This window comes from Cavia porcellus, unplaced genomic scaffold, assembly GCF_034190915.1.
Source record: "Cavia porcellus strain 051 isolate PalLab524CR breed Dunkin Hartley unplaced genomic scaffold, mCavPor4.1 scaffold_7, whole genome shotgun sequence".
NCBI classification, from domain to species: Eukaryota; Metazoa; Chordata; class Mammalia; order Rodentia; family Caviidae; genus Cavia; species Cavia porcellus.
In genome coordinates, this window is record NW_026947490.1 from 42125070 (window position 1) to 42151323 (window position 26254).

Consider the following 26254-nt stretch of genomic DNA (forward strand, 5'->3'; position numbering starts at 1 on the left):
GGGTCATTCGGATTTCCAGCTTGTACAGAGATCTTTTGTGCTCTCCCGCACCTGACTTTGTGGGCAGCCATCGTAAGCCAATCTTGTAAATTCTTAATATTTGTATAGTTTGAGTTAAATCTATTTCTCTAATAAGTACTGACTGATGCAAGTACCCAGCAGTGGCTTGAATGATGTTAGCTCTATCAGAGGCACTGGCAGTGCCTGGCCCACATCCTGGAAATTGAAGTCCAACAGCCAGTCTTTTTCCCTAAGAGCATCCTCCATAACTCCAGGACACACCCATGTCCACTAGAATGGCCATCTACAAGTGCACCTCCTAGGACAGCCTTAGTGGTAGGTACTGGGGGACACACCCCCACTTACCTTCCAATGAGACCACTGAACTGGGTGTGTTATGCAGCATCCTGGGTCCCCTTGTGGGGTACACTGCTTGATAACACTCCCTTTACTGGCTGCCTTCCCCTTGCCCCCCAACTCCCTTCTCTATTGCTAGTTCTTATCTGTACCTCCAAAATAAACAACTTGCACTGAAAGTCTTGCCTCAGCTTCTCTTCTTTGGCCAGGCCAACTAAGGCGGTTACTCCTCCCCTGCTCTTCCCTCTCTATTCCTAACTACTGTTTTGGCAGACTTGGTGTAATAGCCACATGGTCCCCCCGCCCCAACCTCAGTCTTTTCCCTAAATCCAAGTACACCAGAGCTGCATAAGCATCTGCATCTACTGTTTTCTCTTGCCCAGAATCCTTTTTCCCTGCTGACAGAGGTGTTTGTTTTCTTTGAGAAAACGCATCTTTCCCTCCATCCCTCTGGTTAAGAGAGTATTGATCTTTGTCCAGGCCTTAGAGACAGACAGGTAGTTGCAATCTGTTGGTTAGAGGACCCTTTCCCAGTTAAAGTTGGTTCAGGGTCCTGCAAGTGCTGTACCTTAGCCAGGGAAGATCTGCCTCAGGCTCTTTGCTAGTGCTGCCCTGAAAGAGATCCCCTTTTCTCTGGGGCATTAAGCTGGTTAAGCAGCAACCAAATGCTTCCCAGGAGTGGTTGCCCGAGGAAGAGGCACTGTGGGGAATAAAGGCTGAGGTGGAAAGACAGTGTTATGGTTGATACATTGTGTCCACTTGAGAAGTTTAGAAGTTTAACTGAGAGACTCAGCAGGAAGCCTGGATTCTTATTTTGTAAATACCTTCATCCTGTGCAAGAGGAGGGCAAGGAGATTTTGTGATTGCTGCACCTGCCCTGGAAGGTGGGTGGGTGGGTAGGAGTGGGGTGGGGTGGGGAGGGTGGCCTGTGTACAGTGTAAAGAAGAGGCTTGTTTCTGCCTTTTCGCTCTGCTGCCTTGGAGTGTTGCCCCAGTGCCATGCCACCCTGCCTTGGAACCAGCTGAACATGGACTGACACTTGCAAAAACTGTAAACTAAATAAATCTTTCCTTCCTTCATTTTGAGTGTCAGGTATTTTGTCCCAGCAATGAGAAAAAAGTAACCAAGACAGACAGTAATTGAGATGGAGAAAGACAGAATCTTGATGACACCTTTGAGCCTCTGAATCCAGTTGTGTGAAGTTATAATTTGCTGTCATCTTTTTGTCACACATATCTGCCCATAAACTTTTTAAAAAGCATACGTCAATTTTGAGTTTCTTTTCTGCACTTTTAACTGACTAATACATAGTTCAGTCCTGCTTAGCTTTCCGGCCAGGAGGGGATGTGTGGTTTTGGTTGAGACCTAGCACCTTCTGGGAGTATAGTTTCTTCACTGGTAAACTCAGTAGCAAACTACAATCTTCAAAGGTTGCTTGAAGAAGAAGTGCGTCCACATCCTTTATCAGTTAGTATTTTTCAGCCACAAGTAGCAGAAACTCTGAATCAAATTGGCTTCAACAGGACACGACTTTATCTCATGTAACAGGAAGTTGAAAAACACCAAGTTTCAGGGCTAGTGACTTAGTGGTCTGGGCATGACCTCAAGAGTCCCTCTGCCTCTCTGCTCCTCTGTCTTGGGGTTATGTCTAGATGGTGGCTTTCCTTCAGACTGGCTTTGGGTCTCTAGGTGAGGGCCAAGCTTCTGGTTTCTCGTCTGGATTTGCTTTATCTGGAAGAAGACAGGAGATTTGCAGGTTCTTGTTTTATGTTTTTGGGGGGTTTTTTTTGGTACCAGGAATTAAACTCAGGACCTCACACTTGCCAGGTAGGTGCTGTGCCATTGAACTGTATCCCTGACCCCTATACTTCCTTCTTGGAAAAAAAAAAGTCCTCTTGGCCCCTAGTAGAATTTTGTTAACAATCAGGATAAACTAGGTTATACAGTAGTAACAAAATTTTCCAAAGCATCAATGACTTAAAACCACAAAGGTCATTTTTTGTTCATGCTACAGGCCATCGCAGGTCAGAAAAAGGACTGTCTCATGGAAGGACCTCAGGGGCCCAGGCTGAAGCAGTGGCACCAGCTAAGGGGAGAAAGCTCTGGAGGGTCTCACACCAGCTGGGAAAAGCTCTAGCTTCCTCTCATGATTCATGGACCAAGGTTGTTTTTTAGCTCCGTGTAACCACAAAAAGACCAGAAAATAAAATTTTCCCCTACTGGAAATACTGAGCAAGCAACACTAACAATTGTTACAACTACTCTCGCTCTCCAGGATAGGGCTGCATGCTTCTTGCTAAACCTACATTTGATGAAGCATTCGGGTTGCCATGACTGTCTCAGCCACTGTTTGGAGGGGACATTGTGTTGGCCAGGTGTCACAAAGTGCTCTATGGCCTGGGACTGGAGCTCTAAAAAGGGAGATAAGCACTGTAAGATGTTCCTACTGGGACAAGGTTGGGTGGGGTGAGGTACAATTGGCTTTAGGGAAGAAGCCTTTGGACCAGGCTCTATCTATGTCTCCATGGGGTGAATCCAGACCAGGTTTTCTACAGAGATTCTCCTAAGTGGACTTTGGTGCTTGGCTGACATGGATCTCCTGAGAGGACCTGGGGACCCTGGGAGTCTCCGAAGGCAAGGGAATGGACGACTGCTCTGGGTACTGGAGTGGCATTGTCTTATAGGTTGCTCCTGGGCTCACATGTGATTTCAGAGCAAGAGACTCATGAACTGTTTATGTAGGGTTCTAGCAGACAAGCAGAACCATGGGATTTGACTTCATGGATCATTCTAGTTCAATAGTCTACAGCAGTGGTGGCAAACCTCTTAGAGCTTTCAATGATGCAAACAGCCCACTGTGGCATGCATGCCATAACTTCGCCACTGCTGGATAGGAAGCAATTGCTTCTCTATCTGGCAGAAGGTTGATTGTGATGTTGAGCATGCTGTGATAACTCAGACCCTGGTATAAAATCCAAGGAAGCAAGAAATTAAAATTTGGGAAGCAAAGGCTTTATTTCCAGGCCTGGTGACACAGCCTCCAGGAGCCAATTTGGAGACTGCGCACCTGACAGCTAAAAGTCAGGACTTTTATCTTGTAAATCCACAAACAGCTGCTGGTCACACAATGTAAGGAAGAGGATGGGGGTGTGGCGCAAACAGGGCGATTACACTTGGGAAGGGCAAGATCAGGTAAGGGTAAGCAAGTCTCCCTGCATACAAGCAAGTTTAGATAAGAAGAAATCTTGTTTTTCTTAGCAAAGAATAGAGAAGTCTAACAGCAATTAACAACCTTAGCTACCCTACTTCAGCACCACAACTGTTATTTGTAGAGGGCAACAATGGTTAACACATCAATTAGGTAAGATTTTACAATTCTTTACAGAGGAGAGTATTGATTAACATATCAATTAGGTCACCCAAAGGGATTAGGAAAACACATACAGTAAGGCCAAGTTATAGGTATTGCTATAATACAAATATTACGAAGCTATTTTTGTGAAGAATAGTACAATCTAATACAATCTAATGCAATTAACACAATTTGTGACGGGCCACCGGGTAGGGAAGGGGGTTTTCAGGAGCTATTACCTCAGGCCTTTGTTTTATGGCCTTTTGGGAAGTTAAAACTTAACCTAGTTAGATGTGAAGGGAGAAGGAGAGGGAAAGCAGCAGGTGGCGCTTTATACAGAACAGGCTTCAGCTTGATAGTTAGGGGGGCTTAGGTTATAACACATGCAGGAACAGACTAAACCTCAGGGCCAGCCTTCTGCTGTCTCCCAGCCTCCAATTCAATCATGAGCACGTCCTTTGGAGACAATGGAAGCTCCTCCACTATTCAGGAGGACCAGGCATGAGCTGGGGGGCTGTGGGCCTGGCTATCGCCTGTGGCAACCTCTGAGCTGGCAGACCCACCGCACAGCGAGCACACAGCTCACTTTGCCCTTTAGTAACCCTCCAGAGCACAGAGAAGTCTACTGCCTCACTTCTGCCTTCCATAGTGCCCCCTCGTGGTCCAGGAAGTCCTGCCCGGGACCTGTACAGGGCAGGGATACTGGGGAACCATTTCCAGCTCAGGTGGGTTGGCTGGATACTCTGCAGGACTCCTGCTTCACTGCATCTTTTCTTTCCTTCAAGAGCTCGGCAGTGAACTTTTATTCTATTGGGGCTGCTACAAAACTTCTAGAAAATGGACCCAATGCCATGCCCTTCTAGAGACTTCCATCTTTCTACATAACTGAAACAAAATTACAGAAAATAAGTGATCTGACACAGGCGTGATTCACTTTGATATTTTTTTAATCTGCTCTATTTCTTTGTTTGAAGTTTCTAATATTTATTTATTTAATTTTGGTTTTTGAGACAGGGTGTCACTATGTAGTTCAGGCTGGCCTTGAACTTGCTGCCTAGGCTGGCCTTGAACCTGTAGCCTAGGCTGGCTTCATTTTTTAAGAAAGTGCTTGTCATTCCCTGCTCCCAGACCCAGTGAAGTTGTGTGTAGTTTGGAAACCTTAGCCCAGAGCATGCTATGAGATGTGGAGCATGTGTGTGTAGAGTCCTGTGTGTGGTGGTCAGGGGAACCATTGCAAAATACAGTCCTTTCCCAGAGATGGCCTTGGAGTGACCCACAGAGGCTTGACCAGCCAGGTGTGGGAGTTATTTGCTGATTCACTTACTCATTCTCTGAGTACTTGCATTGAGCCAACCTTTGTGTTGAGCTCTGGGGCTCAGGTGAATTTCTCAGAGTTCAAGGTCAAGAAGGTTGACAACTGTTTAGAACAGTAATTTAAGGTCAAGACAAAGTCAAACCACTGCTGTGGAGGCTCTGGCCCATCCTTTGGCACTGTGTGTGACCGTGGTCAACCTTGGAGAGACATGACTGCTTCCAAAGCCCAAGTTTCTCCAACTGGTCCTTGGAAGTCATGACTTATCTATTCAACAACAGAAAGAGACCCAGAGCACTTGCTTTGGGCTGAACTTCTTACAACACAGACTCCCAGAGGCAAGAGACTTGCCCAAGGCCATGCTGATTAGAAGCACAGAGATACCAGGGCCTCATTCCCATTGTTTCTAGTTTAGGCTTGCGGATGCTGATGAAGTCTGGGCTTCAGCCCTGTTCTGAAATCCTCCACAGGAGATTCTACCATACAGTCAGGATTAAACAGCACTTTGCCAAGTGTGGGTACTTGCTAAGCAAGGCCAGCCCCATACCTTCCTGCAGGTGTCGCCCATGAGTGGGAGGTATAGGTTGGGCAGTTGCTCGGAGGCCCTACCTTTTCTACAGCATGCCAATGCGCTGGCATGGAAAGTCCGCTTTGTCCCCTGCATGGGAGGGAGGGAACTGATTCAGGGTGGCTGGAAGGTTTTCCCTAGAAGGTGGGAGTTATCTGCTTTCTGAGGGGTTGACAGAATTCAAGCTGCTATACACTGAATAAGTGTTGCCTCGATATGAATATTACTGAATATTACTGAATCGTAATCCTCAGTGTGAGGGTACTAAGAAGTGGATCTTCGGGGTGTGGTGGCACACGCCCATAATCCCACCATTCTGGGAGACTGAAGCAAATAGATTGCAAATTGGATCTCAGTCTGGACAACTCAGTGATTTAGTGAGACCAAGCGTCTCAAAGAAGGGGGAGGAGGCGGCTAGGGATACAGCTCAGTGCAAAGGCTCTGGGTTCACTCTCCAGAGGAACCAGTGCAAAAGGAAAAAAAAAGGTGGAGTCTTTGGGAGGTGATTAAATTGTAAGAGTGGAGCCCTCATGAATGGGACTGGTGACCCCAGAGAGGTTCCAGAGAGGTCCCTCTGTCATAGGAGGACACAGTGAAAAAATTGCTGTCTTTGAAGAAGGGGCCCTCACCAGACAGCAGACCTGCAAGCACTTTGATGTTCCTGTGTGTGTGTGTGTGTGTGTGTGTGTGTGTGTGTGTGTGTGTGTATGAAGTGGGTTAATGGAGACTGAACCCAGGGCCTTTGGGCTGAGCTGCATTGCCAATCTTTTTATTTTTTATTTTTATTTTATTTTTTTGGTACAGAGATGGAACTCATGATCTAGCACTTGCCAGGCAGGCACTTATGCTGCAGAGCTAAATCCCTGACCTTTTATTTTTATTTTGAGACAAATAAATTGTCTCACTAAATTGCCTGGGCTGGGATCAAATTTTCAAGCCTTCTGCCTCAGCCTTCCAGAGTGCTGGGATTATAGGTGTGTGCTACACTTGGCAGTAATTTGGATCTTGAACTTCCTGGTGCCCAAGAATGTGAGAAATTTCTATTGTTTGTAAGCTACCCGGTCAGGTATTTTTGCTTACAGCAGTTTAAATGGGTGAAAATAGAGGCAGAATGTGGCAGACCAGCAGGGCAGACACTTGGGAACCAAGCCTGAACTAGTGGGACTGGCAGGGTAGGGTACCCAGCTTCCCTGGCCTGCCTGGGACCGTGATAAAACCAGGAAAGTTGCTGGCAGACCTGGTCAAATTGATTCCCCTACTTGGAGCAGAGAAGTGAAGCTGACATGAGGTGGGGCTGGAGGGGGCAGGGCCTGTCTCTGCAGGTTTTTTCCTGTGTGTACCAGCTCCTTTGTCTCCCCTCCAGGCAGGCCTAGGGATGTCACATTTTGGGTTTGGGGGAGCAAATGGAAAGAGCCTGCATAGTGATGCCTCTGCCATCTGATTCAGCCTGAGCTGCCCTACTTTTGGGAGCCTTTCAGCCCTTCCATCTTCATTATTTAGGGCCACAACTTACCTTTTACTCAACAAAGCCAGAATGGGGCTGCTACCATAAAGCCTCTGGAATGGGGCCCAGGTGGCTTGGCAGGGCCTCCTCGGAGAAACATAAGCCTCAGTGAGCGGACTGTAACTATCATTTACATTAATTAGGCAGCCGGATAATAGGGTGTTCAATAGTTATTGCAGTCTTTAAATTTTGCAGCAAACACCACCCAGGAGCCAGAAGCTGGCAGGGGTTTGTGCCTTGCAAAAAATAGTTTTGTTCTCCTGGTAATAGGGCTTTAAATTCAGATAGAGAGGTAGCTTCCTCAAGCTCCAGAAGAATGGATGACTGGGGGGAAGAGGAGGGGCCCAGCCATGTGAACGATCCACTGACAGCTCGATCCTAGGTGGATGAATCTGTGTCCTGGGCCAGCAAATGAGCTACCTTTGCTGACTTTTCAGGGTTATTCTAGGGTTCCACCAGGAGTTTGGCATGGGGGACAGCTTTAAAAAGTAGCCGGTCCTGTGCTTGGAAGATGATACTGTGGATTTGGAGCAATCCAAGCTTTCAGGTGATACTACACATAGGAATTTATTTTTGTTCCTTGTGCTTCATTTATGATGCTTATTTTACAGAGGACACTGAGGCATTGGCAGGTGGTGGCTTGCCCAATGTCACAAAGTCAAACCAGGCAAGGACTCATCCCTTCAGCACCCTGACCAGCTTGGAGAGCTCCTTCCTCCTATCCAATTGGCCAAGGGTTCCCTCTGACCTCCGCAGCTGCCCATGCCTCTCCTAAGGCCTTTGCTACTATCTTGGCCCAGGCCCTCATTTATCAGCTTGAATAGCTGGCACTAACCTTTTTTCCTCCAGTGGGCTGCTGTCTTTCAGGTCACTTGATTGTGACTAGATGGAGCCTCCGGTGGACAGGGATTGTGTCCCTGAGGCCTTGTCTGTACGTGCTATGCACAGTTGCAAAACTGTGCATTCCTAATACCACTGCTGGCCCAGAGGGACAGGTCCTCCAGCTCTTGCTCTGTCCCTGCTGGTTCACTCTTCCATATCTTCTCACCCTGCCCTGGTTTCCTGCCATGCTGACCAAAGCCTGAAGCTCCACGCTGCATCTCAGGGACTCTCCCTTCCCAGTTCCTTTGCAGCAGGCTGTCTGCTTGCTGACTCCAACTCTCTCTAGCTTTGTCCTGAGGTCAGGTCCCGAGAGAACCTTGGTCATTTCCAGAATTGCCAAGGTCTCTGACGTAGGCATGGTCCCCTCCTCATCCCACAGGCCTGTAACCACCATTCATTGCTATTTTTATTAAACTAGGGGTATCATGTGGGTGGGGGCCAGCAGATCTGCAGCAGTCTTGTCATAATGACTGAAGTATTTGAGTTCTTGATCCTCAAATGTCCAGGCTAGAGATGGGGCAGATCATAAAATTGTGAAATTGGTGACACTGTGCATTTTTTAGAATTCTGAGTTTCCTTGCTTTAACTCTGTAATTCTTAGGCAAGGGCCATTAGGGTAGTCTGAGAATTACCATTAAGAAGCAAAATTGCTAGGGAGATGCTTAAATCAGTTTAGATACCTATTAAGCATCCACATAACAGACTTAATGGTTTTCTCACAAATAACACTTTTAAACGAAGTATCTAACACACACAGAGGAAAAAACACATATGTTGAGTTTATACTTCTCTGTGTTTTCAGCTAGCAAGAGCCCTGAGTTTCTAGCCCTCAGGACAGAGTCATATCTTCCTTAGGGCCAGTTGCCAAGGGCAGTGTTCAGATTTCAGTTGTAAACAAGATGGGCACTTTAGAGACAGACTCTGGGTCTCCAGGGGGTACAGCTCACAGGACTGGGGCTTGTCACCTTAGACATAGATGCCGGTGTGTGTTTGGGCAGTCGGGTGCTGGCAAAAGTTGGGCCACCTCTGGTAAGTTGCCATGGTGTGCCTAACTCCTGCCATGGTGGGCTCAGGCTGCCTGTATGAGTGTGGAGTTGGAAAGAGATTGGGGTCACATGAGCTGGTGTGAGCCTCGCCAGCACACTACAGCTCAGGGCCCATGAGACTATGAAAGGCGTTAGAATCACATTTTTGAGAGATAAGACCACCTATAATGCTTTCTAGCTCACACTCACTGCAAGGCAAACTTCCATGGGATGCAGGGTGGGGCAGCGAGCAGGGCTATTTGCAACCTCTTTCTTCTCTGTCATCCTCTTTAGGCAGAGGGTACAGTTTAATTTGTTTAGATGAGAGGTGTCTATGACAAGTGGCACACCCCCTTCCTCACGTCCCTTGTTGTCGGAAATGAGGGGCAAGAGTAAGTTGAACCTTCAATTTGGGTTTCCTGACCCTCAATGCTGCCTCCACCTGCATCCTGAGATTTAATGGGTGAAACTGAAGGTTAGAGAAGCACAGGCCGGTGGTAGAGACTGCTGTCTATGGAATGCATGCATGGGTCTGTGGAGGGCCAGAGTCCAGTGGTGCAGGGCTGCCTGGTCACCTAGGGACTCCTGCTGGCTGGGGTGCCTGCCAGCGTGGGAGGGGTAGCATGCTGATCTCAGGACTGGGTGATGCTTTGTCTGGAAAAACCACATGGACTCCGTCCGGGCCAAACTGGAGGTCACACTGGCTGTTGTCACAGTTGCTGTGTCCACCATCCCTTATTATTGTTGGTACCATGCCTTTGGCTCATTTTTTGAGGGGAGACATCAGAAATCTACAGAACACTTATTATATACAAGCACTGTTCTGTATCATACAGGGGTTACAACAGTTATAATGACAAGACAGGCAACATCTCAGTGTTCCTGGAGCTCACATTGTGGTGAAAGAAAATGACAGGAAGCTTGTAGGTAAGACGATGCTAAGAAAGTGAAGGGATGTGGAGAATGTAAGGTGGGTAATGTGACAGAGCCTGGAGGGGAAGAGGCCTCCTGGGGAGGGAGACTTCCAGCTGTAGACAGCTGGGCGCAGAGGAGGCTGTCTTGAAACTGAAGGTCCAGGAGAACAAAGTCCCAGAAAGAAAAGGGGAGTGGAGCAGAGGCACAGGGAAGCCCTGGGGCAGGACCCTGGGCAGGTGAGCCGAGACTGGCTGGAGGAGCAGGCAGGCTATGAGGGTCAGGAGCAAGATTTAACCCAAGTGAGTAGGAAGTCGCATATGAGTTTTAAGCAGAGGATGGCACAACCTGAACCATGCTGCAGCAAGGTGTCCTCAGCTGTGATAAGGCTGAGCTGGAAGCTGGGCGCCAGATTAGAGGATGGGGCTGGGACTGGGGTGATGGCAGGACTGGACGAGGGGTGTGGCAGGGGAGCTGAGTTTCACACAATATTGGATGGGGTACCACTGCAAGAAAGGTAACAATGATGACTTCTGGATCCCAAGTTACACAGTGATTAACTGGGGGTGGGGAGTGGATTTGCATAGTAAATCAAGAACTCTGTGTGCAGCCTATGAGTCGGGATAGCTGTTAGATACCCAGGTACAGTGGTCAATGGGGGAAGTTTATGTGGTCTCTTGATGCATATTCTTTAAGCACCTATCACAGATCAGATATACTTCTAAATAACTGAGGATACAGCAGCCGTAAAAAAATCATTGTCCTTACTTTAAGAGCTTATATTCTAATTGGGTGTAGGAAGACAATAAACACAGACACTTATTTGGCTCTGGTCCACAGTATGATTTTGAGATTGTAAGTGTATCTGGAGTTGTGGAATCCACTGCTGTGGAACACAAGTCCAAAGGTGGAGCTAAGCAGGGTAGAACACTCCTGGAATCCTAGTACTTGAGAGGCTGAACAGGAAGGTCACTGCAAGTTCGAGGTCAGCCTGAGCTATGGTGAGTTCAACTGCATAGCAGAACCCTGTCTCAGAAAGACCAAAAAAAAAAAAAGGTCCAAAGATGGAGCTCAGGGGTAGCCTGAGAGTTTAGGAGGATCACTGCAGGGCACTAGCAGTGGCAGGGATGTGGTAGTGTAGGGATAGAGATATTTCAGGAGAGAGGAATGGATAACTGTGTCAGAGAGAGAGAGAGAGGTCAAATGACATAAAAATGGTAACTATTGATTCTGGAAAACTGCATTGAGTGAGAACCATTCAGTGAGAGGTGGAGGCAAAAGCAACGTAATAATGTTCCACTTCATCCCATCTCACTCCACGGTACCCACTTGCCCCCCCCAACCCCACTGTCCTCATCTGTTCTGCCTCACCTGAGCCATGATGTGATACTCTGACCCACTTACTATGCCTTAAGTATATGGGTCCCTATGTCCTCCTCTGCTCAACAGGATGGACCAGGAGAGAAAACCTTTTCTGCAAAGGGCGTGCAAAGGGGTGGGACTTCACTCCTGGGAAGTGCTTCCTACAGACTGGGAGTATCGTCTTTTCTGGACAAAGCTGACAGGGACACGGAATGGTGACCCCCCGAGAGGCCTCTCCTGGGGATGGCAGCTGACTCTTCTCCGTCACAGCCCATCTCTGCGCCTGTCTGCTTAGCACTGCTTGTCCTTCACAGCTAAGAAAAATTATCAAGAATGTTATTGACTCTAATTTCAATTTGTCTAGCACTCTTGTTAATGATGTCTATTTAAGACATCCATTAAAGGCCCATGAGGTTAATTAAATGGACAATTCCAATACAGTTCTATTAGAACCCCCTCTATTAAATTAATATTATGGACATTTAACAGATGTCTTAATGAGGCATTATAGCTAAGAAATGCAAACTCAATTAATGCTAAAGCCGTCATCCAGAAAGCAAGCTTTTTACCATGATTTATGGAGAAGTGTTCATGTTTACCTTCCAGAACTTGAGAGATCAGTCATTTGATGACCTTTTCCAGCATCCAAAAAATACTGGCCTATGAATCCCAAATCTTAAATCACAGTCCAGATATCAAAGGTGGAAGAGATGTTAGATACTATCTCAGATAAATGCACAGCTATCCGGGTTCCGCCCTGGAGTGTGATTTAGTAGCCTGAGTTGCAGGCCAGGACTGGGCTATTTTGTACATGTACCCTGCTTATCCTGATGCAGAAGTTCCAAGATCCTATCCCAGGAAAACTACTTGAATTGGCCCACTTGATGAAAGGTGACGTTGAGGTCCCAAGACATCAGGACATGGTGATCATGATTTCCATATCCTGAGTTATGAGTCTGAACTTTTTGTAGCATTTCTTGCCTTCTCTCTTCTTCCACTAATGAGTTGGTTAGAACCTCAGTTATGCCCCACAGAATTGCGACTGGTAGCACATCCCGGTCTCACTTCTCCTGCCTGGCCCTAAGCCATTTGAGCAGATCCCCACAAATCTTCCACTGATTTTGTGGTCCTCCATGATGACTCTACCAGCTCCTGCCCTGAACCTGGGTGACTGTGCTTCACATCCCAGTTGCCTAGATCGCGAGCCACCTCCTCCCAAGGGGCCTCCTCTGCTGTCCCCATCCACTTGCATATTCATCTCCTCCCCCAACCAGACTGCTTAGTGGCCCCAGTGGGATGGGGTGGGAGGTTAAGCCTAGCTGCTCGCAAAAATAAACAGGAACCTAGCAATTCTTGGCCTAAGTTCCTATATAAGTAAGTGATGGAATGCAGCAGAAATGGGAGTTAAGCATTGGCTGGCTGAACTGGCTAGTGGTTCATGTACTATTGGGCTGGGAAGTCCAGACAAGTGGCCGAGGACAGGGCTCTTCCATAACTTCATGGCTGTTATGGATATATCCCTGCCAATTCATATACTGACCCTAATCTCCAATATGATAAGGTATTTGGAGGTAGAGATTTAAGGAGATAATCAAGGTTAAAGGAGGTCATAGAATATGGTCCTAACCTGATAGCATCCTTATAAAAGGGACAAAGGCATCTCTGTCCTTGCACAGACAGGACAGACAATGACCAACCAGAGAATGCAGAAGCCAGAAGAGACCTCATCAGTATATAACTCTACCAGCACCCCAATCACCTTGGACTTCCGTTTCCACAACTACTGAGGAAACAACTTGTTTAAGCCCCAGTCTGGTGTTTACTCATGGAGGCTTGCTTGTGAAGACTTTTACAAGGGCCATGGCCCATGCACGCTGCCCCCACTTTGCCCTCCAGGTGCTTTGTCCTCCTCTCCGGAAAGCTCCAGCTTGTACTCTGTGAGTTCAGTGCTGCAGTGAAATTGTCCAGTCAGCCCTTGAATCTGGAAAGTGCCCTCAGGCCTGCTCAGAGAACAGTGGGCCCTCAGCTGACATCTCCTGGGCCTGCACCCTCTTCTGTTTTATCTCGAGGTGTTGATCACTTTCTCCATGGGCCTCTATGGCACTTTGGCCAGGGAGCCAGGTTTCTCTGGTGCATGGTTTACCCAAGGCTGATTTAGCTTATTGCACATGGCTCTATATGTCCAAGGTGTCAGCCACGATAGAAAACTAATTTCTCAGTGAAGACAGACCAGACCACTTAGTTCCAGAGTACCATCCATGAGCCCAACTCACAGCCTGTGGGGACTTGACCACTCCTAACATCTGCCCCGGCTGTGTAACAGTTGGCACAGCAGCATCAGGACTGCAGCCCAAATGGCCTGGCCCTCCTCTTTCCTCCCTCTGCCTAGGAGGACGGTGTGGACACAAAGTATATCCTGCAAAGAGGCCTGCAGAGCAGCAGCTTGTGGTAGGTGAGCATTCTCACCAAGCCTCCTCTGCAAAGGAGGTGGCTGCATGTTACACAGCCACTCACACAGAAACTTGAGTCTGCGCCAAATGAAAAACAGATTTCACATGGCAAGCAGTACCAACAACTTTTCTGGAAAGCAACTGTGTAATTACACATTTGATGCCTTTTACACTGTGGAGAGTGGGTATGAGCAGGATGCTCAGAAGTAATAGCACGTATGCTGCTATGACTGCAGCACTTCAGATGCTCAGAACCGAAGACCCACACTGAAGATACATTTTCTTAGAGCAGGTGATAAAGGAAGTATGTTATGTACCTTAACAGCCACTCGAGTAAAAAGCCCAGTCAGCTGTACTACTGGGTTCAAATCCTGGCTCTTCCTTCTCAGGCAATGAGGCCATGGGCATGTGATTATGAAACAGCCACACCACAGGGTATAGCTGTCAGGCCAGTTTCCAATGTCCAAGCTGGTGCCCGAATTACCATGCCTCCTGGCCCATGTAGGCTCCACACCACAGGTGGCAACGATCGTGTTAATTGTGGGAGAGCAACTGAGGGGCCCCAGCAACTTCCTAGTGAGCAGGGGAAGAGGAAGGCCAAGCTGCAGCGGACTTGGGTATACGCTGCACAGCCAAGCCTTTCCAGTATGAAGTCTGAAGGGGAATGACTGAGAAAGCCAGGCCTGCCATCACTGTTTCTCTTGGTGCAAGACAAGGAACATGATTTGTGGTTTGCCACTAAGAGTGACACCCTGTTGGTCAGCATATACTGGCTCTTAAAGGGGGTGACTGGTTCCCCTGGCTGTTTCTGACCCATGTGGCTTCCCCATAAGCCCGGGAAGACTGTTCTTTCACTGTTGTCAACTTGGCTTCAGGCTGCACGCCCTGACCCTACATAGAAGGACCTCATCAGGTGGTCTTGTAGGTAAATCAGGCTAGATACAGGCTGAAAAGTCAGGTTTTGCAGCAGTAAGAACAGATCTAAGCCATCAAAATGCACCATGTTTGGGGAGTTTTTGCATTCTGTGTAAAGAGATACAGCGGCCACACCTCTAGACAGAGTCAGGAGGGAGAATTCGGTGTAGGTGAGTTTACTTGTACTGGGCCAACTACCACTAAACACATGCAGGCCTGGTGTTTTCCTCATGGTCCACCCCAATTCTAATTGCTCAACTGAGTGAGCCCTAAGCCACTTAGATATTTTATTGCTTGCTCCTGCTGAACTTTTTTGAAACGGCAAAGTGAACCTCACCTAGCTCAGTTTGGTGACAGCAGGTTTGAAAGTGTGTCCCAGATACACTACCACCTCGCAGGGCAGGCACTCATGGCAAATGAAAAGCATGATCCTGGAGCTCTTCCTTTTCAGCCCAGCTGGACTATAGGAGTAGTTCCTTTATTTGTAGTCTATGTGTGCATTTTATTAGTGCACGAATAACTGAATTATCACAGAACATTCACAAAACTCAGAAGAGTCTGGAAAAGAAATAATCTAACAGTCCTTCAAGTCAACCAGAGTTAATCCCGGGGCATATTCTGCCAGTCGTGGCTCTTCACAGGAGCATTACAACAATGAAGGGCACATCTGCCTGTGCTACTCAACATCCTCGGGCTTTGATTTCCGTTGGCTAGAGTTGTCTGTAACTAGAATCTTGCCACTGAAGTTGGGTACTTAGGGTGCTTCCAATTTTCAAGTGCCATAAACAATTGTCCTGGGTGGCAGAGAAATCACAGGTCAATTGTTCCCTTTCCTTTGAACTTCTTGGCAGACCTCTCACTTGACCGGAGCTGGAATTTACTCCCATAAATGTAGGAAATAAAGTCATCGATTTCCACAGCAAACACACAATTTAGCTTGGGGATAACTGGAAAAAAAAAAAAAAAAAGTGGAGAGAATGAGGAAAAATCCAGGGAGTAAGTTAATATTTATGTAGAATATTATTCACAAGAATTTTTATGTATTAAAAAACAAGCTATTGGGATTATGTGTGGTTATTTGGCCACAAGGTCAACTGATTCACATTCCACATATAACACAACACCTCATTTTTTGGGTCAGAAGCTATGAAACAAACTCCCAGCACCGCCAAAGAAACAGGTTTTCCCACATAACTCAGTTGGCCCTTGGCCTTGTCCTCAGGGGGGAACTGTCACACCGCTTTGAGGTTTACAATGTGAGCCCAAGAATACAAGGGAAACGGGAAGGAAGTAGCAAGACAAATCAAGCTCCAAAATTAAAAGAATGCGGACTAGGGTTAGTTCATTTGTAAAATATGTGCCACACGAGACCTTAGGTTTGATTCTGAGCACCAGCCCCTGGGTGGTGGTGGTGTTTTAAAATCCTCTTTCCCAATTTTATTAGAAGCCTCTGGATGTAAAGGGAGATGGGATACAGAAACCCCAGATACCCCAAATGTCTGCTGAAGCAATGCAAGCAGTGATGGAAGCTGAGATGTCAGCAGAGAGTGCAGTTTTCAGACTCTGGGGGCAGGCACTACTTTGGTTTCTTCTCTTATCTGTTTAGTTATAAACTTCTTTTGGAGGCAGCAACCCTTGGTAAGTGGAGGGCCCAATTCCGGGGCCAGTTCCCTAAGGCTCTGATAAAGTTTTCCCTTCCTGACTGTTCTGGCTGGGTTGCCATCTCTGTTCCCAAATGCCTGTCTGGGTGAGCCATGGGTCCAGGGCTGGTCTCAGCAGGCTTGAATCATATAGTCACTAAGTATCTGCAAAGCTGGATGTGGTGATGCATGCCTACAATCTCAGCACTCAGGAGGCCAAGGGAAGAGGACTGCTGCCAGTCTGAGGCCAGTCTGAGGCCAACCCGGGCTACGTAGTGAGTTCACAGTCAGCCTGGAATACATAGCAAGATCTTATCTCAAAAAAAAAAAAAAAAAAAAAAAGCGCGCAGAGAAAGGAAAAGGAATAAAGAAAAAGAATGGAAAAGAAAAACCAGACAGTACAAAACAGAACAGTGAGTGTCTACAGTTTATCTTGACTCTGGACTCTTGGAGTCTCAAGGAAAGAAGACAGTAGCTGGGGAGGCCAGCACATGGTGCCCACCAGAGGCATAGCCACTTACCTTTCAGACGATCTTCTTTGGTGATAATTTTGAACACATGCTTTGTCTCCTGTAGAAGGATTCCTGTTACACCCACGTATGAAGGACATTTAGACTTTGTGACTGCAAAAGAAAAAGGTAGCTGGAGGCTCAGGCCACTGTGGCCTTGGGAGAGCACAGTCAGTCAGTGTTAGGGGCTGGAGACATTGGTCCCACCCTCTGAGCTGGCAAAGGAAGAAAGAAAGGCTCCACAGAGGCTCCACGGCTGGGCAAAGACCGAGCCACGGGGCTTTGTAGTATCTGGGCTGTTCAGAGCTGTGTGCCGAACATCCTGTGACTACTGCGATCTTAGGCAGTGGTCTGGAGACAAGAAGGTACATATCCAAGCTGCCTATAACTAGCACCTTGGAGGACCTTCAAGGCCCACAGCCTGGCTGTTCTGAAGTAACCAAGTGTCACCTGCAGGTCTGACTGAATATCTGTCCATCATGATTTGCTTGGGGCCTCCTGAACCTGGCTAGAATGGGAATCGGGCTGCAGAGGCACACAGCAGACAGTGATGTGAAATGAGCCACAGTCACAAGCTCTTCATCTGTCATAGCCCTGCCCTCAGTGCAGTCAACACACACTCCCTGAGCGCCTACTAGACGCCGACACTGTCCTAAGAAGGTGCTGGGGGCACAGTACTGCGTGAAGACAAGTCCCAGACCCTACTCTCATGAAGCTAGGTTCTAACAGAGGGGCATCGTGTGGCAAACCATGGACAACCACATTCTCTGGTAGTGATGGTGCTCTGAAGAAAATAAGGACAGAATAAACAGGATGGAGAGGTCACCTGTAGTGATGGTAAACTTCGAAGAAACTTGAAAAATGAGTCAGTGTTTGAACCAACAGGAGAACTCCGGGCAGAGGGAAGGTGCAAATGCAAAGGTTCTGAGGCAGGGTGAAGCCTGTGTGTGAGAAGCACAAAGTGGGCCAGAAGGGCTAGGCCTGCTGCCCAAGGATGACCTGCTGCTCAAGAGGCCTTTTAGACCTCAGGCAGAATTTTATTCTAACAGGATGTAAAACTGTCAGAAAGCTTAAAGTAGGAAAGGGACATGATCTGGTTTCTTTCATAAAACCTTCATTCTGGTTGTTATCTGGTTAAGGTTGGGTGAAATTATCAGATAGAAAAGGGTCAGGCATCTTCTGAAGAAACTCAGGGAAAATGATGATGGTTTAGATTTGGGTAATAGGATTAGAGGTCGGATTAGGAAAGAAACATCCAGATTTTTGGTGTGGAGAAAAAAGTAAAGAGATGGAAAAGGCTGGGTGAGAAGCTAGTTTGAGGGAACAGAGGGTTCTGTTTTGGATATATAAAGTCTGAGATGTCTATAGGACTTCCAGGTGGTCACATGCAGTGGTCAGTTAGGTGAATGAGCCTGGCACTCAGGCAATGGGCCAATGTTGGAGACAATAACTTCAGAGCTGTAAATCACAGCTGACACTGAAAACCAGGGGACTAGATGACATCGTGTGCCAGATTCTCACCTATGGGCAAGTGCCAGCAAAGTGTGCATAGAAGGCTCAAAAAGACCACTACAGAGTGCCCATCAAAGGGCAGAATGGGCCAAGATGGCTGGAACCATCTTCAGCCCTCAGTGCTGATGATCTGGAGAGACCTTAAGAAACTCCTTGGGAAGCCACAGCACGTCAAGGTAGTTGGAGAGCACATAATCCCCAGTAGGCAGGGTCTATGGCCCCTTCCAGCTTGAGATTTTCACTCCCTCAGTACCCCATAAAGAATTAGGGGGCTATATGTCTCTCGGGTGGAAATGAGATGGGAGATTAGGGTGTGGCAAACCTGCTGGGGAAGCAGATGTCAACTGTTAACGATGAGCTATTGGAATACACATGCAGAACAGTTTCCAAAGCCCTGCCTGCACGGGGATGACTTGTGAGAACCTAAGCAGGTTTGCAATAGGATGTCTTAGACCTGATTTCAGCCTGAGGTGTAGGATCTCAGCACTGCCTCTTGGGATCATACGCAGATGTTCTTGTGAGTTTCCCCGAGACATGGACAGCATAAAAGGACACAGATGCCATAAAAGAGCTTCCTATCACAGCTTTCCTCAGGATAGCCTGCCCTGTGTCTTCCAGGGTGTACTTTTATCTTGCTTTTTTCTCTTTTACTTGGCCCAAGCTTGCTCTGCAGAGTCAGCTTTCCCCTCATTCTTCACTTTTTTAAATAAACTTTGCTACTGTTAAAAAAAAAAAAAAAAAAAAGAAACCAATGGCAAGGGACATCATGTCTAATATTGCAACACAAGAGCTATGTTAACCACTGAGTGATAGTGCTCTTAGGCAAATTACCTGAAATAATAGCACCATGAAGATCCGCCTTTAACAGCTTGGCTTGAATCATCTGTGGCTGCCTATGAAGTAAACAGAAGCCCTAATTTATATTATGACATAGAATTGTGAATGAATCAAAGTCTACAAACTTCTGCAGGTGGCAATGCAGATGGCTGGTTCCTAGAGTAGCATTTACAGTGACTCTAAGACCTGAGATCTATTCCAAAGGGCAAGCTTCAGAAACACAACTCACGTGTCTGGCTTGAGGCCATTGCACAGGTCCCGGATATACTGTTTCCAGAGTTCATGAAGAGGGAGAAACAGACTGTATCTGTGATAAAGCCAAAAACAGATGAAAAGTTAGGCAACATTGGCTTGGCACTGCAACATCTAGAGTACTGAGCTTGTTTTGATGCCAAAAATGATGAACAGGGAAAGTCAGGGACAGGGTATAAGTCCTGCTTCCACTGCTGATAACCTGACTAAAATCTAGTAACTTCGCCTCTTGAACCTCAGTTTCATCAATGACAGACCCTTCTTGAGTCTAATAATTTCTGTTAATAACAAGGAGTGATCCATCTCTGTCCCGTGTGCCTTCCTGCTGGCCAGATGTGGCTCTGACAGCTGGAGCCCAGAGCTTGAGAAATAGCTTGAGGTGGTGATAAGCTGCCTGGATCCCTGATGTCTGTGGGCCTGCCTTCCTCATGAACCTAGGCTGCTGTTCATTTGGACTTTTGTACATGAGCAAGAAATGAATTTAAGCCACTGATGAGATGAGGTTTTCTGTTACATGAAATTGAACTTAAGTCCTCGGTCCACAGGATCTGCTGGCTGGCATATGGGTCTTTAAGGTAACAGGTCTGTCGGGAAGGTAAGCAAGCAGACTGTGGGGAGAACAATGAGAGGAAGCAGGTGATAGGACCACAGAGGTTTTCCTTTGGGGCAGTTATCATCTGTTTTGGTCCTTTATGAGGAATGCATTTACATGAAGTTCTAGCTTAGAGAAACAAGAACCTAAACTGAAGCCCCAAATAAGCTACCTATGAGACATCCTGAACTGCAAGAGTTGTTTTCCATGTCCATGGCCCTGCTGATTCTGTGAGGTGTCACCAACAAAGTGATATATTTGCCTTCGGCAATGTGGGAGGCTATCTGCCTACTGATTTCTAGGAAAAGCCTATGAACAGTCCCAATACATGTAAACTCAGACTGTTGCCAAGGAGGGTACAGTGTCAGTCAGAGGGAGGAAAATGTCCTCCCACAAGAGTGATGCATTCATTTTAGAAGCTTCCGAAATGTGTAGGCAGCATTTTTCCTTGGCAATAAAAGCCCAGTGGGTGATTCTGTCTAGTGATATTAAAAGCTACACATCTATATCTATATATATATCTATGTACATATCAGTATCAGTTCCTTTTTTCAGTCTGGGAAAACTAAAAGACAAACAGCGTGTTGCCATGGGCAACAGACTCACTTATGGCATGGTCTTATTAGTTAAGGCTAGGATAGAAGCCAAGTAATAAGAATGTTTATTCTCATCATGCCTTGCTCCTGAAAGCAAACCTAAATACAAAATGAATTAGTAAAGGAAGGCTGCCCTCTTGTGGCAGAGGATGGAGTGGCTCCCTAGTAAGCCACCTGGCTTGCAAGCCTATACCAGATCCTAGAGTAAGGGCCTGTGGGCAAGAAGGCGCAGAAAGGCAGAGCTTACCTCTGTTGCTCCGGTTTAATGTCAAAGAGCTGCAGATCTCTCCTCTCCTTAGCAGACAGGCCTTTGGATTTCTTTTTCTTCTCCTTCCGCTTCTGGCGAGTGAAGTACTCCAGAATAACGGCCTTGCGCTGCAACTGGTCCTCACAGGCCTGCTGGCTCATGCGGGGCACGCTCCGCCGCAGGAAGGCGCTCACAAAGGCCTCTGCCCGCTGGCCTTCCAACTGCTGCACAGTAACAGGGTGATGCAGTGCTTATTGCTCTGGTCTGAGCTGGCAGGACCTCAGGCACTCTCACCTGCTGCTTCTGAGGCAGTCTTCACTGATCCATCTGTCTATTCATCGAGCTTACAAAATCCCTCATCTGCCAAGTGTCTGTTACAGCCTCCAAGATGTGAATGTCACATCTGTATGCCAGCCTATGACTGACCTGTGGCTCACAATGGCCATATCAGTGACTTGCTGCCTTGATTCTCTGAGGTTGTTCTGCTGAGGACTGAAAGCCTTATATTTTAGACTTCCTTCATCCTTAGCAGAAAGGAAAGCTTAAGAACTTACAATACATTTAACTAGGCATGACCCAAAGAAGGCAAACTTAAAGTAGAACCCAACTATGGTTGTGAAGGAAAGGATCCTAACACCAGGCAAAACGGTAAAACCAGGTGGTCAGGGTGAGCCAAGCCTGGCAAGGAGGGACTCTGACAGCGTCCCTATCGTAATCTCCTTTACTTGGTTCCCAGTACTGTGGACAGTGAGGCCTCTCTGAGAGGTCTGCTCCTGTAGTGCTTGGAGAAAGACCCAAGTGCGTCTCAGGCCCTTTACTACTCTCTCCAACATGATGCAGCAATTCCAAGTTACTGTGATAAACATGGGCTTGAGAGAAGACTTCTGGGCATAATGATGAACATATCTGAGTGTCTTCAGCAAACCCCAAGTGTCATTACTTCTTGAGCTGGAGTTCCAACAATCTACTCATTTGGTAGTGGCTGCCTCTACCCTCTTATGTCCAAACCCCTTGGCTGGGCCATTTGAGTACTAGGCAGACTGCAACCAACAGCCTGAAGTTAATGTGTCAAACAGTAATGAAGCCCTCCTGCACAGCTGAGAAACCAGGGAATGAAAAGATATGATATGCATAATCTGAGAGAGCTCCCAGGAGAGATGGCAGAATTACGTCTGTTTTAATGTAGGATTATTAGATGTTAACTAAAAATACACTGATCATCATCACTATCAGAGGATAATTACTTAATTCTTTTAAATAGTTAAGGGGTCTCTTTCATGGTAGAAGTAAAATAAAGGTATCTTGATTTCAAAAACTCACCTTCAAGGTAACATTGTCATTATGAGCCACAAGTGGAGTTTACGGCCAAGTGACAACACAGTCTGTAGCTCCACTGCGTGCTTACAGGCCTTTTTGTGTGCCTTTTTCAGGAATGAGGGTGGCACAGTGAGGTCAAATGTTGGTGCTAATAAGGGCAGGTGTCGGGTGGTCATGGTCTAGTGTCCCTACATAGTGGGAGATGACACAAAATCAAGGAGTCCAAGTTTACCAGATCTGACTTTGGGACAACAGGAAAGCAGGCTACAACACAGACCTTGATGGAGCCTAAGAAGTATAATGGAAAAATGAGTGTGACATGGTAAAGGACAGCTAAATCGGCATTAAAGGTTTAGATGCCACTAAGTCATCTCAGCCAGCATCTTTCGTGCTCCTAAGCTTCCTGCCAAGGACTATACCTGAACATCATACTCTTTTGCTTCCTTCTGGGAAAACGTATGGTAGATCACACCTAGGGGATTAAAAGAAAGGAAAAGAAGTAATTAATTCCAGCTGAGTATGGTTATAAGCTCCCAGGCTTTTTAAACTATAAAAATAAGTATGCTTACTCTGAGGCAGAAGATGGGGCTGCTATGAAAAAGCAAAGCTTCAATGCTTTCTTGAGTACTCCTACCCTGGTCACTCTGGTGGTGATGGGGATCAAACCCAGGGCCTCAAGCATGCCAAACAAAGTGTTCTATCACTGAGTTACACATTCTGTCTTTTTGGATGCAGTTCTAAAAGTGGCTTAAAAAGAATGCTTCTCAAACTTGAATATGTTTGAAGAGATCTTATTAAACCATTGGCTTTTGGTCCCTTTGCCCAGTTCCTAAATTCCTAGCAAATTCCTAGATGCTGTTGCTGATAAATGGATCATATTTAAAGATGCTTTGTTTTAAAACACCTTAACTTAGAAGCTTGAGCAATCAGATCAAGTCTAATGAAGTAACTCATTTAAAAAAGTTAAAAATAAAAAGGTCATAAAGCTAAGAAAGCTAGAAATACATTGCTGCTGTAAATTATTTAAAAAGGTTTTTAAGCTGGGTATGGTGGCATGTACTTGTAATCTCGTCACTCTGGGAGGCTGAGGCAAAAAGATCAAAAGTTCAAGTCCAACCTGGACAACTCAGTGACTGTGAGACTCTCTTGAAACAACACAAAGAGCTGGGAATTTAGCTCAATCCAAAGGGGAAGGGTTCACTTCCCACTACCATAGAAAAAGATTTTTCATGTTAGTATCCATTGCAATTGGACCATTATATAATGATGGTGTCTGGAACTGAAAAAATACAGCAGTCCTTTTTCAGACTCTAAATGTATGTAGTGATCAATGTATGCTCCAAAGATATCCATGCGCCTGCTCCTTAATTTGTCTGAAAAAGAAAAGTGTCACTAAAGATATGACAAGGATATGAATGGAGTAATGGGACAAAGGCTCGCTTTTAGAGCCAAATGATTTAAAAAGCCAGGTGTGGTGGCATACTCCTGTAATCCCAGCACTTGGGAGACTGAGGCAGGAGAACTATTTGCAAGTTTGAGACCAGCCTAGGCTACAAAATGAGCCCAAGGCCAGTCTGAACTGCATAGCGAGATCCTGTTTCAAAAACAAAAGAAAAAAAAAAAAACCCGACAAAAAACAAACAATTTCAAAATTTAGTTCACATTACACTCTAAATTTTGTCCCAGCTTTCTTATGATTCCAAACACATGTCTCACAAGTAAACCACAGTGGTCACAGGTTTCATATAGAGTCAAGCTGTCTCTCACATGGAAAATGGGGATTAAAATATGTTTGTAGAAAGAAATTTGCAGAGCCTGGAACCCTAGAAATAATTTTGCTTCCTCTGTCAAGAAAAGCCTAACATCAGACTTGAAAGTCTTTCTGCAATGGTACACATATAATAGTTACTGAATATTCATTTCTTGTGAGGCAGTTGATTGAAAGCTACACATATTTTTCTCATTGTACTTTCTAAAAAATGCGGTAGGTATTCCTACTTATACATATGAGAAAGCTAAGTTAGTGTTGAGATATTAACTTGATCTTACAAGGTTGGAGTGGCAGGGGTGGAAATAAAAATTCAAATCCACCCAATCTATATAGTGTGCACACTACCCTGGCTATCACTGCTCTGGTACTTGATTTCCTGTCTTGGTATATCTCTTCTCTGCTCCTTTTCCAAACCCTCAGGTTAGTGGTATCATTCCCCAACAATCCTCTAAGTTTATACGAGACAAAGGGCGAACACTAGGTGGCAGAGGAGGGAGGGGCCTTGACCGACGTTATCCAGGGAGGTAGTGGCCAGATCTGGCCAGGCCTTGTGCCTCCAACCTCTAGTATCACATCACTGCGAAGCCTCCAGGAAAGCTCGTCTAATCTCCACGTCAATTCCTAGCTCACCAATGCAGTCAGCAGACTGGATCTGTTTCCTTTAAATCTAACAATTCCCGTAAAGTTCTGTTAACACTGTACAGCCCTGACTTATTTTATCCACAAGCATCAAGTCAATTCTTGGTACTCCCTCCAACTCCAACTTCGCGCCCCCCCTTACTCTTCATCGTGGGCTCGTTCCCGCGCGCTCCGATGATGTCTCCCTCACGCGTCGCCTTCCTTCACTTTGCTCAGCTGCTCTCCGCCACCGGGAGTCTCTCACGTCAGAAGTTCCGTTTAGAAGCCTGCCGTTGAGGAGCACACCTATTACTCTCGTTTACTGTGCGATCCAGAAGGATCAGAAGTTCAAGCCCAAACTGGGCAATAGTGATTTAGTGGGACTCCAACTAAAAAAAAGCTGCGGATGTAGCTCTGCAAAGTCCCTGGGTCCAATTCCCAGTATCACAAGGAGAAAAGAAAAAAAAAACTCTTTGCTAGAAGCGGTCCTCAACCCAAAACAGCGAGACACGAGTAGTCTAGACTCGCTAATGTGGAAGATCTGGGGAGATGGCGCAGCGTGTGACGTCACAGGCGCGCGCCGACCTAGGGCAGCGCATGCGCCTCAGGACAGACTCAGCGGGCGCTGGAAGCGTGGATCAAGTTGTAGGGGGAGTCTTGTCGGCTCTTTTCAGTTTGGGGTTTTGATTTTTCCCAGAGCGTTCGGGCTAGAACGCAGAGCCTCGTGCATGTTAATTTAACGTTCTGCTACTAAGCTACACACTCACCTCTTTAATTTTGAGGCAGGTTCTCGTTAAATCGCCCAGGTTGGATTCATTTTAGCTCCTCCTGTCTGAACTTCCCGTTACCTAGCTCGGCTAGATTGCGTCTCTGTAGGCAGAGCAGTAAGGGTGAGAGTATGTGAACTATTATACTGTTGAAGACCTTGGGTATAGCAAGGCGAGCAGACTTGGAAAGGAATCCAGGGAGGGTAGGGACCAAGGAATGCGGAAATGGAACAGAAGTGGGTAGTGGGGGCGGCGGTCTGTGGGTTCTGAATCACAGTTCTTAAGGTCGGCGGAGGCAGCTCCTATGGGGAGCTGGCAGGGAAGTTAGGATAGCTGGCAAAGGATATAGTTTTGTTTCTGCTGCTAACCGGTTTTGTGACCTTAAGGCATTCCCTATCCAGACTCCTGCCCCTTTGTTATCTGTAAAGAGAGCTAGGTCGGCCTTGGTGGTCTCAGCATTTTAAAGGCTCAGTAACGGTTTTTAACAGTACAATAAAAGACAAAGACGTGATTCTCTTTCTTCTGGGAATGTCCAGGTGTGACAGGAAGGCCTGCCTGACTCAGACCAGGGCCTGGGTGCAGAAATGTGTCTCTTAGTTTCTGCTGAGTGCCAAGACTAGGCCGGACGCTTCCGTGGGAAACCGAAGCAGTGTGCTCCCTGTATTCCTATGTCAGTGCTTTTCAACTTTGAGTCCCATGTAAACATCTTTAAAGGGAGGAAAAATTCACAGAGAACCTTGGAAGTATGTTCATGGATGCTAGTTGGAGAATCACTGGCTTAAGGTTTCTTTGGTGATGACCTCTTAGCATTTTTATCGTAAGCATAAGAATGCAAGCCCTGAAATTCAGAGAGTTTGAATTCATATAAAGTATATACTTTTTCATTCAAATGCATATAAATATAAATATATGCAGATCACCTGATATCAGTGTGAAAACACAGCAGTTAAACCAAAA

General features: G+C 46.5%; 1 protein-coding gene and 1 long non-coding RNA gene across 2 annotated transcripts in view; one reads left to right on the forward strand and one right to left on the reverse strand.

The window, feature by feature from the left end:
• Positions 1-26254, forward strand: part of LOC106026958 (uncharacterized) — a 49676-nt gene that overhangs the window by 788 nt on the left and 22634 nt on the right. The window lies entirely within an intron of this gene.
• On the reverse strand, positions 15080-25094 carry Pop4 (POP4 homolog, ribonuclease P/MRP subunit). The gene is made up of 7 exons (XM_003466528.5): positions 24694-25094; positions 22561-22613; positions 20825-21048; positions 19367-19444; positions 19132-19193; positions 16801-16902; positions 15080-15586 (listed from the first exon to the last, which is right to left on the reverse strand). The coding sequence occupies exons 1-7, from the start codon at positions 24698-24700 to the stop codon at positions 15450-15452; spliced, it is 663 nt and encodes a 220-aa protein (XP_003466576.1). The 5' UTR covers positions 24701-25094; the 3' UTR covers positions 15080-15449.